Source organism: Callionymus lyra, chromosome 12 (genome assembly GCF_982586985.1).
Source record: "Callionymus lyra chromosome 12, fCalLyr1.hap1.1, whole genome shotgun sequence".
Lineage (NCBI taxonomy): Eukaryota > Metazoa > Chordata > Actinopteri > Syngnathiformes > Callionymidae > Callionymus > Callionymus lyra.
This window is the reverse complement of record NC_141829.1, coordinates 1,477,248-1,492,247: the sequence shown is the minus strand read 5'-3', so window position 1 is coordinate 1,492,247 and position 15,000 is coordinate 1,477,248. Positions and strand designations below refer to the sequence as shown.

The 15,000-nt window shown below is 41.7% G+C and overlaps 1 protein-coding gene across 3 annotated transcripts in view; it reads left to right on the top strand.

Annotated features, from left to right (window-relative positions):
• Positions 1–15,000, top strand: part of LOC148067970 (LIM and senescent cell antigen-like-containing domain protein 1) — a 38,641-nt gene that overhangs the window by 21,005 nt on the left and 2,636 nt on the right. For all 3 annotated transcript variants that reach the window (XM_087804233.1, XM_087804232.1, XM_087804231.1), the window contains exons 3-9: positions 564–630; positions 5,645–5,765; positions 5,823–5,972; positions 7,108–7,258; positions 8,546–8,638; positions 14,684–14,732; positions 14,795–14,870. In XM_087804233.1, the coding sequence (XP_087660359.1) occupies positions 564–630; positions 5,645–5,765; positions 5,823–5,972; positions 7,108–7,258; positions 8,546–8,638; positions 14,684–14,732; positions 14,795–14,870 (707 nt within the window). The remainder of the gene's footprint in view (positions 1–563; positions 631–5,644; positions 5,766–5,822; positions 5,973–7,107; positions 7,259–8,545; positions 8,639–14,683; positions 14,733–14,794; positions 14,871–15,000) is intronic.

Sequence of the window (15,000 nt, the reverse complement as noted above, 5' to 3'; positions counted from 1 at the left end):
TCATCCCTTCTTTATCTTCATCCCTTCTTTATCTTCTTTACCTTCTTTATCTTCTTTATCTTCATCCCTTCTTTATCTTCATCCCTTCCTTATCTTCTTTATCTTCTTTACCTTCTTTATCTTCTTTATCTTCATCCCTTCTTTATCTTCTTTATCTTCTTTACCTTCTTTATCGTCTTTATCTTCATCCCTTCTTTATCTTCTTTATCTTCTTGATCTTCTTTACCTTCTTTACCTTCTTTATCTTCTTTACCTTCTTTATCTTCTTTATCTTCTTTATCTTCTTTACCTTCTTTATCCTCTTTATCTTCTTTATCAAAGTATCAACAAACACTGATTCATTGATAATTTTTTGTTTCTCAATGATTGTATTTGTTTTTATATTTTATATATTTCTTTATAATGATTATATTATCAAAGAATATTTTGCCAGAATGATGAAGTTCATTCAAGAAACTAGTTTGACGTGTCAAAACTCATCTGAAGATGAGGATCAGCTCCTCTGAGTCTTCAGACCAGGTTGATGGTTGAGATCCTGGACTGAAGTGAGTGTCTCTCCACAGTTCGAGGGCAGGAAGTACTGCGAGCACGACTTCCAGATGCTGTTCGCGCCGTGTTGCCACCAGTGCGGTGAGTGAGGCAGCAACAGGTGCTCGTGGTGTTGTCAAGAGTGTTGTGAGTGAGGCAGCATCAGGTGCTTGTGGTGTTGTCAACAGTGTTGTGAGTGAGGCAGCATCAGGTGCTCGTGGTGTTGTCAACAGTGTTGTGAGTGAGGCAGCATCAGGTGCTCGTGGTGTTGTCAACAGTGTTGTGAGTGAGGCAGCAACAGGTGCTCGTGGTGTTGTCAACAGTGTTGTGAGTGAGGCAGCATCAGGTGCTCGTGGTGTTGTCAACAGTGTTGTGAGTGAGGCAGCAACAGGTGCTCGTGGTGTTGTCAAGAGTGTTGTGAGTGAGGCAGCATCAGGTGCTTGTGGTGTTGCCACCAGTGCGGTGAGTGAGGCAGCAACATGTGCTCGTGGTGTTGTCAACAGTGTTGTGAGTGAGGCAGCAACAGGTGCTCGCCGTGTTGCCACCAGTGCGGTGAGTGAGGCAGCAACATGTGCTCGTGGTGTTGTCAACAGTGTTGTGAGTGAGGCAGCATCAGGTGCTCGTGGTGTTGTCAACAGTGTTGTGAGTGAGGCAGCAACAGGTGCTCGTGGTGTTGTCAACAGTGTTGTGAGTGAGGCAGCATCAGGTGCTCGTTGTGTTGTCAACAGTGTTGTGAGTGAGGCAGCATCAGGTGCTCGTTGTGTTGTCAACAGTGTTGTGAGTGAGGCAGCATCAGGTGCTCGTGGTGTTGTCAACAGTGTTGTGAGTGAGGCAGCAACAGGTGCTCGTGGTGTTGTCAACTGTGTTGTGAGTGAGGCAGCATCAGGTGCTCGTTGTGTTGTCAACAGTGTTGTGAGTGAGGCAGCATCAGGTGCTCGTTGTGTTGTCAACAGTGTTGTGAGTGAGGCAGCAACAGGTGCTCGTGGTGTTGTCAACAGTGTTGTGAGTGAGGCAGCATCAGGTGCTCGTGGTGTTGTCAACAGTGTTGTGAGTGAGGCAGCAACATGTGCTCGTGGTGTTGTCAACAGTGTTGTGAGTGAGGCAGCAACAGGTGCTCGCCGTGTTGCCACCAGTGCGGTGAGTGAGGCAGCAACATGTGCTCGTGGTGTTGTCAACAGTGTTGTGAGTGAGGCAGCATCAGGTGCTCGTGGTGTTGTCAACAGTGTTGTGAGTGAGGCAGCAACAGGTGCTCGTGGTGTTGTCAACAGTGTTGTGAGTGAGGCAGCATCAGGTGCTCGTTGTGTTGTCAACAGTGTTGTGAGTGAGGCAGCATCAGGTGCTCGTTGTGTTGTCAACAGTGTTGTGAGTGAGGCAGCATCAGGTGCTCGTGGTGTTGTCAACAGTGTTGTGAGTGAGGCAGCAACAGGTGCTCGTGGTGTTGTCAACAGTGTTGTGAGTGAGGCAGCATCAGGTGCTCGTTGTGTTGTCAACAGTGTTGTGAGTGAGGCAGCATCAGGTGCTCGTTGTGTTGTCAACAGTGTTGTGAGTGAGGCAGCAACAGGTGCTCGTGGTGTTGTCAACAGTGTTGTGAGTGAGGCAGCATCAGGTGCTCGTGGTTTTGTCAACAGTGTTGTGAGTGAGGCAGCATCAGGTGCTCGTGGTGTTGTCAAGAGTGTTGTGAGTGAGGCAGCAACAGGTGCTCGTGGTGTTGTCAAGAGTGTTGTGAGTGAGGCAGCAACAGGTGCTCGTGGTGTTGTCAACAGTGTTGTGAGTGAGGCAGCAACAGGTGCTCGTGGTGTTGTCAAGAGTGTTGTGAGTGAGGCAGCAACAGGTGCTCGTGGTGTTGTCAACAGTGTTGTGAGTGAGGCAGCAACAGGTGCTCGTGGTGTTGTCAACAGTGTTGTGAGTGAGGCAGCATCAGGTGCTCGTGGTGTTGTCAACAGTGTTGTGAGTGAGGCAGCAACAGGTGCTCGTGGTGTTGTCAACAGTGTTGTGAGTGAGGCAGCATCAGGTGCTCGTGGTGTTGTCAACAGTGTTGTGAGTGAGGCAGCAACAGGTGCTCGTGGTGTTGTGAGTGAGGCAGCAACAGGTGCTTGTGGTGTTGTCAACAGTGTTGTGAGTGAGGCAGCAACAGGTGCTCGTGGTGTTGTCAACAGTGTTGTGAGTGAGGCAGCATCAGGTGCTCGTGGTGTTGTCAACAGTGTTGTGAGTGAGGCAGCAACAGGTGCTCGTTGTGTTGTCAACAGTGTTGTGAGTGAGGCAGCATCAGGTGCTCGTTGTGTTGTCAACAGTGTTGTGAGTGAGGCAGCATCAGGTGCTCGTGGTGTTGTCAACAGTGTTGTGAGTGAGGCAGCAACAGGTGCTCGTGGTGTTGTCAACAGTGTTGTGAGTGAGGCAGCATCAGGTGCTCGTTGTGTTGTCAACAGTGTTGTGAGTGAGGCAGCATCAGGTGCTCGTTGTGTTGTCAACAGTGTTGTGAGTGAGGCAGCAACAGGTGCTCGTGGTGTTGTCAACAGTGTTGTGAGTGAGGCAGCATCAGGTGCTCGTGGTGTTGTCAACAGTGTTGTGAGTGAGGCAGCATCAGGTGCTCGTGGTGTTGTCAAGAGTGTTGTGAGTGAGGCAGCAACAGGTGCTCGTGGTGTTGTCAAGAGTGTTGTGAGTGAGGCAGCAACAGGTGCTCGTGGTGTTGTCAACAGTGTTGTGAGTGAGGCAGCAACAGGTGCTCGTGGTGTTGTCAAGAGTGTTGTGAGTGAGGCAGCAACAGGTGCTCGTGGTGTTGTCAACAGTGTTGTGAGTGAGGCAGCAACAGGTGCTCGTGGTGTTGTCAACAGTGTTGTGAGTGAGGCAGCATCAGGTGCTCGTGGTGTTGTCAACAGTGTTGTGAGTGAGGCAGCAACAGGTGCTCGTGGTGTTGTCAACAGTGTTGTGAGTGAGGCAGCATCAGGTGCTCGTGGTGTTGTCAACAGTGTTGTGAGTGAGGCAGCAACAGGTGCTCGTGGTGTTGTGAGTGAGGCAGCAACAGGTGCTTGTGGTGTTGTCAACAGTGTTGTGAGTGAGGCAGCAACAGGTGCTCGTGGTGTTGTCAACAGTGTTGTGAGTGAGGCAGCATCAGGTGCTCGTGGTGTTGTCAACAGTGTTGTGAGTGAGGCAGCAACAGGTGCTCGTGGTGTTGTCAACAGTGTTGTGAGTGAGGCAGCAACAGGTGCTCGTGGTGTTGTCAACAGTGTTGTGAGTGAGGCAGCAACAGGTGCTCGTGGTGTTGTCAACAGTGTTGTGAGTGAAGCAGCATCAGGTGCTCGTGGTGTTGTCAACAGTGTTGTGAGTGAGGCAGCATCAGGTGCTCGTGGTGTTGTCAACAGTGTTGTGAGTGAGGCAGCATCAGGTGCTCGTGGTGTTGTCAACAGTGTTGTGAGTGAGGCAGCATCAGGTGCTCGTGGTGTTGTCAACAGTGTTGTAAGTGAGGCAGCATCAGGTGCTCGTGGTGTTGTCAACAGTGTTGTGTGTGAAGCAGCATCAGGTGCTTGTGGTGTTGTCAACAGTGTTGTGAGTGAGGCAGCATCAGGTGCTCGTTGTGTTGTCAACAGTGTTGTGAGTGAGGCAGCATCAGGTGCTCGTGGTGTTGTCAACAGTGTTGTGAGTGAGGCAGCATCAGGTGCTTGTGGTGTTGTCAACAGTGTTGTGAGTGAGGCAGCAACAGGTGCTTGTGGTGTTGTCAACAGTGTTGTGAGTGAGGCAGCAACAGGTGCTCGTGGTGTTGTCAAGAGTGTTGTGAGTGAGGCAGCAACAGGTGCTCGTGGTGTTGTCAACAGTGTTGTGAGTGAGGCAGCAACAGGTGCTCGTGGTGTTGTCAAGAGTGTTGTGAGTGAGGCAGCAACAGGTGCTCGTGGTGTTGTCAACAGTGTTGTGAGTGAGGCAGCAACAGGTGCTCGTGGTGTTGTCAACAGTGTTGTGAGTGAGGCAGCATCAGGTGCTCGTGGTGTTGTCAACAGTGTTGTGAGTGAGGCAGCAACAGGTGCTCGTGGTGTTGTCAACAGTGTTGTGAGTGAGGCAGCATCAGGTGCTCGTGGTGTTGTCAACAGTGTTGTGAGTGAGGCAGCAACAGGTGCTCGTGGTGTTGTGAGTGAGGCAGCAACAGGTGCTTGTGGTGTTGTCAACAGTGTTGTGAGTGAGGCAGCAACAGGTGCTCGTGGTGTTGTCAACAGTGTTGTGAGTGAGGCAGCATCAGGTGCTCGTGGTGTTGTCAACAGTGTTGTGAGTGAGGCAGCAACAGGTGCTCGTGGTGTTGTCAACAGTGTTGTGAGTGAGGCAGCAACAGGTGCTCGTGGTGTTGTCAACAGTGTTGTGAGTGAGGCAGCAACAGGTGCTCGTGGTGTTGTCAACAGTGTTGTGAGTGAAGCAGCATCAGGTGCTCGTGGTGTTGTCAACAGTGTTGTGAGTGAGGCAGCATCAGGTGCTCGTGGTGTTGTCAACAGTGTTGTGAGTGAGGCAGCATCAGGTGCTCGTGGTGTTGTCAACAGTGTTGTGAGTGAGGCAGCATCAGGTGCTCGTGGTGTTGTCAACAGTGTTGTAAGTGAGGCAGCATCAGGTGCTCGTGGTGTTGTCAACAGTGTTGTGTGTGAAGCAGCATCAGGTGCTTGTGGTGTTGTCAACAGTGTTGTGAGTGAGGCAGCATCAGGTGCTCGTTGTGTTGTCAACAGTGTTGTGAGTGAGGCAGCATCAGGTGCTCGTGGTGTTGTCAACAGTGTTGTGAGTGAGGCAGCATCAGGTGCTTGTGGTGTTGTCAACAGTGTTGTGAGTGAGGCAGCAACAGGTGCTTGTGGTGTTGTCAACAGTGTTGTGAGTGAGGCAGCAACAGGTGCTCGTGGTGTTGTCAAGAGTGTTGTGAGTGAGGCAGCAACAGGTGCTCGTGGTGTTGTCAACAGTGTTGTGAGTGAGGCAGCAACAGGTGCTCGTGGTGTTGTCAACAGTGTTGTGAGTGAGGCAGCAACAGGTGCTCGTGGTGTTGTCAAGAGTGTTGTGAGTGAAGCAGCAACAGGTGCTCGTGGTGTTGTCAAGAGTGTTGTGAGTGAGGCAGCAACAGGTGCTCGTGGTGTTGTCAACAGTGTGTGTCCATCAGGTGAGTTCATCATCGGGCGCGTCATCAAGGCCATGAACAACTCCTGGCACCCGGAGTGCTTCTGCTGCGACCTCTGCCAGGCGGTGCTCGCCGACGTGGGCTTCGTGAAGAACGCCGGCAGGTGCGTGAAGACGCCGCTCAGACCAGGGTTGTGTGACCCACGTGTGCGTGTCCGCAGGCATCTGTGTCGACCCTGCCACAACCGAGAGAAGGCCCGCGGGCTCGGAAAGTACATCTGCCAGAAGTGTCACGCCATCATCGAGGAGACGCCGCTGCTGTTCAAGAACGACCCGTATCACCCCGACCACTTCAACTGCAACAACTGCGGGTGAACACGCGTGTTCTTTACTACACTATCACAACAATACTACACATGTATACTTGTTGCTACACTATCACAACAATACTACACATGTATACTTGTTGCTACACTATCACAACAATACTACACATGTATACTTGTTGCTACACTATCACAACAATACTACACATGTATACTTGTTGCTACACTATCACAACAATACTACACATATATACTTGTTGCTACACTATCACAACAATACTACACATGTATACTTGTTGCTACACTATCACAACAATACTACACATATATACTTGGTTGCTACACTATCACAACAATACTACACATGTATACTTGTTGCTACACTATCACAACAATACTACACATATATACTTGTTACTACACTATCACAACACCAGAGTCAAGTACTGGACAATACTACACATATATACTTGTTACTACACTATCACAACACCAGAGTCAAGTACTGGACAATACTACACATATATAGTTGTTACTACACCTATCACAACACCAGAGTCAAGTACTGGACAATACTACACATATATACTTGTTACTACAGTATCACAACACCAGAGTCAAGTACTGGACAATACTACACATATATACTTGTTACTACACTATCACAACACCAGAGTCAGGTACTGGACAATACTACACATATATACTTGTTACTACAGTATCACAACACCAGAGTCAAGTACTGGACAATATTACACATATATACTTGTTACTACACTATCACAACACCAGAGTCAAGTACTGGACAATACTACACATATATACTTGTTACTACACTATCACAACACCAGAGTCAAGTACTGGACAATACTACACATATATACTTGTTACTACAGTATCACAACACCAGAGTCAAGTACTGGACAATACTACACATATATACTTGTTACTACACTATCACAACACCAGAGTCAAGTACTGGACAATACTACACATATATACTTGTTACTACACTATCACAACACCAGAGTCAAGTACTGGACAATACTACACATATATACTTGTTACTACACTATCACAACACCAGAGTCAAGTACTGGACAATACTACACATATATAGCTCGTCATTGTTGGCGGTAAAGGTGTGTTTGAACAGGTGATAACTGTGGTTCTCCTGCAGGAAGGAACTGACGTCTGATGCCCGCGAGCTGAAGGGAGAACTTTACTGTCTCCCGTGTCACGACAAGATGGGTGTTCCTATCTGTGGCGCCTGCAGACGACCCATCGAGGGCCGCGTGGTCAACGCCATGGGCAAGCAGTGGCACGTGGAGGTATCTTCTTTATCTTCTTTATCTTCTTTATCTTCTTTATCTTCTTTATCTTCTTTACCGTCTTTATCTTCTTTATCTTCTTTATCTTCTTTATCTTCTTTACCTTCTTTATCTTCTTTATCTTCTTTACCTTCTTTATCTTCTTAATCTTCTTTATCTTCTTTACCTTCTTTATCTTCTTTATCTTCTTTATCTTCTTTACCTTCTTTACCTTCTTTATCTTCTTTATCTTCTTTACCTTCTTTATCTTCTTTATCTTCTTTATCTTCTTTACCTTCTTTATCTTCTTTATCTTCTTTACCTTCTTTATCTTCTTTACCTTCTTTATCTTCTTTATCTTCTTTACCTTCTTTACCTTCTTTATCTTCTTTATCTTCTTTACCTTCTTTATCTTCTTTATCTTCTTTATCTTCTTTATCTTCTTTACCGTCTTTATCTTCTTTATCTTCTTTATCTTCTTTATCTTCTTTACCTTCTTTATCTTCTTTATCTTCTTTACCTTCTTTATCTTCTTAATCTTCTTTATCTTCTTTACCTTCTTTATCTTCTTTATCTTCTTTATCTTCTTTACCTTCTTTATCTTCTTAATCTTCTTTATCTTCTTTACCTTCTTTACCTTCTTTATCTTCTTTATCTTCTTTACCTTCTTTATCTTCTTTATCTTCTTTATCTTCTTTACCTTCTTTATCTTCTTTATCTTCTTTATCTTCTTTATCTTCTTTACCTTCTTTATCTTCTTTATCTTCTTTACCTTCTTTATCTTCTTAATCTTCTTTATCTTCTTTACCTTCTTTATCTTCTTTATCTTCTTTATCTTCTTTACCTTCTTTACCTTCTTTATCTTCTTTATCTTCTTTACCTTCTTTATCTTCTTTACCTTCTTTATCTTCTTTATCTTCTTTATCTTCTTTATCTTCTTTATCTTCTTTATCTTCTTTATCTTCTTTATCAACCAGGAGTTTAATCTGTTGATCTCTAACATTTAAAGAAATCAACTGTTACAAATACAAACATGTTAATTTACTGTAAAAACTAAAATGTGTTTGAAACATAAATGTCATTTTTTAAATGTAAAAATACTATGAATTAAAAGATTAATTAAATAATACATTTAGAAAATGTGGAATTTAAATGTCAAACTCTCTGTGTAAAGAAATATCTATTGAATGTAATTATAAAATAAAGATCAACAGAGAAATAATTGAAATAATTCTGTCAAAAAATGTTTAAAAAAAGAATTGAACATGTTCTGGCTCAAGGTTCACGGCAGCTTCTGTGTCTTCGCAGCATTTTGTTTGTGCAAAGTGTGAGAAGCCGTTCCTGGGTCATCGTCACTACGAGCGCAAGGGTCTGGCGTATTGTGAGACTCACTATAACCAGGTACATACTGTAATACTCACTATAACCAGGTACATACTGTAATACTCACTATAACCAGGTACATACTGTAATACTCACTATAACCAGGTACATACTGTAATACTCACTATAACCAGGTACATACTGTAATACTCACTATAACCAGGTACATACTGTAATACTCACTATAACCAGGTACATACTGTGAGACTCACTATAACCAGGTACATACTGTAATACTCACTATAACCAGGTACATACTGTAATACTCACTATAACCAGGTACATACTGTAATACTCACTATAACCAGGTACATACTGTAATACTCACTATAACCAGGTACATACTGTAATACTCACTATAACCAGGTACATACTGTAATACTCACTATAACCAGGTACATACTGTAATACTCACTATAACCAGGTACATACTGTGAGACTCACTATAACCAGGTACATACTGTAATACTCACTATAACCAGGTACATACTGTAATACTCACTATAACCAGGTACATACTGTAATACTCACTATAACCAGGTACATACTGTAATACTCACTATAACCAGGTACATACTGTAATACTCACTATAACCAGGTACATACTGTAATACTCACTATAACCAGGTACATACTGTGAGACTCACTATAACCAGGTACATACTGTAATACTCACTATAACCAGGTACATACTGTAATACTCACTATAACCAGGTACATACTGTAATACTCACTATAACCAGGTACATACTGTAATACTCACTATAACCAGGTACATACTGTAATACTCACTATAACCAGGTACATACTGTAATACTCACTATAACCAGGTACATACTGTAATACTCACTATAACCAGGTACATACTGTGAGACTCACTATAACCAGGTACATACTGTAATACTCACTATAACCAGGTACATACTGTAATACTCACTATAACCAGGTACATACTGTAATACTCACTATAACCAGGTACATACTGTGAGACTCACTATAACCAGGTACATACTGTAATACTCACTATAACCAGGTACATACTGTAATACTCACTATAACCAGGTACATACTGTAATACTCACTATAACCAGGTACATACTGTAATACTCACTATAACCAGGTACATACTGTAATACTCACTATAACCAGGTACATACTGTGAGACTCACTATAACCAGGTACATACTGTAATACTCACTATAACCAGGTACATACTGTAATACTCACTATAACCAGGTACATACTGTAATACTCACTATAACCAGGTACATACTGTAATACTCACTATAACCAGGTACATACTGTAATACTCACTATAACCAGGTACATACTGTTATACTCACTATAACCAGGTACATACTGTAATACTCACTATAACCAGGTACATACTGTAATACTCACTATAACCAGGTACATACTGTAATACTCACTATAACCAGGTACATACTGTAATACTCACTATAACCAGGTACATACTGTAATACTCACTATAACCAGGTACATACTGTAATACTCACTATAACCAGGTACATACTGTTATACTCACTATAACCAGGTACATACTGTAATACTCACTATAACCAGGTACATACTGTGAGACTCACTATAACCAGGTACATACTGTAATACTCACTATAACCAGGTACATACTGTAATACTCACTATAACCAGGTACATACTGTAATACTCACTATAACCAGGTACATACTGTAATACTCACTATAACCAGGTACATACTGTAATACTCACTATAACCAGGTACATACTGTTATACTCACTATAACCAGGTACATACTGTAATACTCACTATAACCAGGTACATACTGTAATACTCACTATAACCAGGTACATACTGTAATACTCACTATAACCAGGTACATACTGTAATACTCACTATAACCAGGTACATACTGTAATACTCACTATAACCAGGTACATACTGTAATACTCACTATAACCAGGTACATACTGTAATACTCACTATAACCAGGTACATACTGTGAGACTCACTATAACCAGGTACATACTGTAATACTCACTATAACCAGGTACATACTGTAATACTCACTATAACCAGGTACATACTGTAATACTCACTATAACCAGGTACATACTGTAATACTCACTATAACCAGGTACATACTGTAATACTCACTATAACCAGGTACATACTGTAATACTCACTATAACCAGGTACATACTGTAATACTCACTATAACCAGGTACATACTGTAATACTCACTATAACCAGGTACATACTGTAATACTCACTATAACCAGGTACATACTGTGAGACTCACTATAACCAGGTACATACTGTAATACTCACTATAACCAGGTACATACTGTAATACTCACTATAACCAGGTACATACTGTAATACTCACTATAACCAGGTACATACTGTGAGACTCACTATAACCAGGTACATACTGTAATACTCACTATAACCAGGTACATACTGTAATACTCACTATAACCAGGTACATACTGTAATACTCACTATAACCAGGTACATACTGTAATACTCACTATAACCAGGTACATACTGTAATACTCACTATAACCAGGTACATACTGTGAGACTCACTATAACCAGGTACATACTGTAATACTCACTATAACCAGGTACATACTGTAATACTCACTATAACCAGGTACATACTGTAATACTCACTATAACCAGGTACATACTGTAATACTCACTATAACCAGGTACATACTGTAATACTCACTATAACCAGGTACATACTGTTATACTCACTATAACCAGGTACATACTGTAATACTCACTATAACCAGGTACATACTGTAATACTCACTATAACCAGGTACATACTGTAATACTCACTATAACCAGGTACATACTGTAATACTCACTATAACCAGGTACATACTGTAATACTCACTATAACCAGGTACATACTGTAATACTCACTATAACCAGGTACATACTGTTATACTCACTATAACCAGGTACATACTGTAATACTCACTATAACCAGGTACATACTGTGAGACTCACTATAACCAGGTACATACTGTAATACTCACTATAACCAGGTACATACTGTAATACTCACTATAACCAGGTACATACTGTAATACTCACTATAACCAGGTACATACTGTAATACTCACTATAACCAGGTACATACTGTAATACTCACTATAACCAGGTACATACTGTTATACTCACTATAACCAGGTACATACTGTAATACTCACTATAACCAGGTACATACTGTAATACTCACTATAACCAGGTACATACTGTAATACTCACTATAACCAGGTACATACTGTAATACTCACTATAACCAGGTACATACTGTAATACTCACTATAACCAGGTACATACTGTAATACTCACTATAACCAGGTACATACTGTAATACTCACTATAACCAGGTACATACTGTGAGACTCACTATAACCAGGTACATACTGTAATACTCACTATAACCAGGTACATACTGTAATACTCACTATAACCAGGTACATACTGTAATACTCACTATAACCAGGTACATACTGTAATACTCACTATAACCAGGTACATACTGTAATACTCACTATAACCAGGTACAAACTGTAATACTCACTATAACCAGGTACATACTGTGAGACTCACTATAACCAGGTACATACTGTAATACTCACTATAACCAGGTACATACTGTGAGACTCACTATAACCAGGTACATACTGTAATACTCACTATAACCAGGTACATACTGTAATACTCACTATAACCAGGTACATACTGTAATACTCACTATAACCAGGTACATACTGTAATACTCACTATAACCAGGTACATACTGTGAGACTCACTATAACCAGGTACATACTGTAATACTCACTATAACCAGGTACATACTGTTATACTCACTATAACCAGGTACATACTGTAATACTCACTATAACCAGGTACATACTGTAATACTCACTATAACCAGGTACATACTGTAATACTCACTATAACCAGGTACATACTGTGAGACTCACTATAACCAGGTACATACTGTAATACTCACTATAACCAGGTACATACTGTAATACTCACTATAACCAGGTACATACTGTAATACTCACTATAACCAGGTACATACTGTAATACTCACTATAACCAGGTACATACTGTAATACTCACTATAACCAGGTACAAACTGTAATACTCACTATAACCAGGTACATACTGTGAGACTCACTATAACCAGGTACATACTGTGAGACTCACTATAACCAGGTACATACTGTAATACTCACTATAACCAGGTACATACTGTGAGACTCACTATAACCAGGTACATACTGTAATACTCACTATAACCAGGTACATACTGTAATACTCACTATAACCAGGTACATACTGTAATACTCACTATAACCAGGTACATACTGTGATACTCACTATAACCAGGTACATACTGTGATACTCACTATAACCAGGTACATACTGTGAGACTCACTATAACCAGCTACATACTGTGAGACTCACTATAACCAGGTACATACTGTAATACTCACTATAACCAGGTACATACTGTAATACTCACTATAACCAGGTACATACTGTAATACTCACTATAACCAGGTACATACTGTAATACTCACTATAATCAGGTACATACTGTAATACTCACTATAACCAGGTACATACTGTAATACTCACTATAACCAGGTACATACTGTAATACTCACTATAACCAGGTACATACTGTAATACTCACTATAACCAGGTACATACTGTGAGACTCACTATAACCAGGTACATACTGTAATACTCACTATAACCAGGTACATACTGTAATACTCACTATAACCAGGTACATACTGTAATACTCACTATAACCAGGTACATACTGTAATACTCACTATAACCAGGTACATACTGTAATACTCACTATAACCAGGTACATACTGTGAGACTCACTATAACCAGGTACATACTGTGAGACTCACTATAACCAGGTACATACTGTAATACTCACTATAACCAGGTACATACTGTAATACTCACTATAACCAGGTACATACTGTGATACTCACTATAACCAGGTACATACTGTAATACTCACTATAACCAGGTACATACTGTAATACTCACTATAACCAGGTACATACTGTGATACTCACTATAACCAGGTACATGCTGTAATACTCACTATAACCAGGTACATACTGTGAGACTCACTATAACCAGGTACATACTGTAATACTCACTATAACCAGGTACATACTGTAATACTCACTATAACCAGGTACATACTGTAATACTCACTATAACCAGGTACATACTGTAATACTCACTATAACCAGGTACATACTGTTATACTCACTATAACCAGGTACATACTATAATACTCACTATAACCAGGTACATACTGTAATACTCACTATAACCAGGTACTTACTGTAATACTCACTATAACCAGGTACATACTGTGAGACTCACTATAACCAGGTACATACTGTAATACTCACTATAACCAGGTACATACTGTAATACTCACTATAACCAGGTACATACTGTAATACTCACTATAACCAGGTACATACTGTAATACTCACTATAACCAGGTACATACTGTTATACTCACTATAACCAGGTACATACTGTAATACTCACTATAACCAGGTACATACTGTAATACTCACTATAACCAGGTACATACTGTGAGACTCACTATAACCAGGTACATACTGTGAGACTCACTATAACCAGGTACATACTGTAATACTCACTATAACCAGGTACATACTGTAATACTCACTATAACCAGGTACATACTGTGAGACTCACTATAACCAGGTACATACTGTAATACTCACTATAACCAGGTACATACTGTAATACTCACTATAACCAGGTACATACTGTAATACTCACTATAACCAGGTACATACTGTAATACTCACTATAACCAGGTACATACTGTGAGACTCACTATAACCAGGTACTACACACAAGTACTGAAAACACTTTTCTGTGAGAAATTGTGTAAAAGTTTGTGTAGTTGTGTTGTTTGATTGTCGTCACTTGTGTTTTGTCATTAGCTCTTCGGGGACGTGTGTTACCACTGCAACCGTGTCATCGAAGGAGACGGTAAGGAGGTGCTGTAGGTCTGACCTCTGACCTTTGACCCTCATGCTTGTGCTGCTCCTCAGTGGTGTCTGCTCTGAACAAGGCCTGGTGCGTGAACTGCTTCAGCTGCTCCTCCTGCAACACCAAGCTGACCCTGAAGTGAGTCACGACCTTTACCAGAGACTTTCATCCAGACTTCCTGCTCCTTCTCTTTACACCTTCTTTTTCCTCCTCCCTTTTCTCTTTTCTCCTCTCTCCTCTCTCCTCTCTCCTCTTTCCTCTCTCCTCC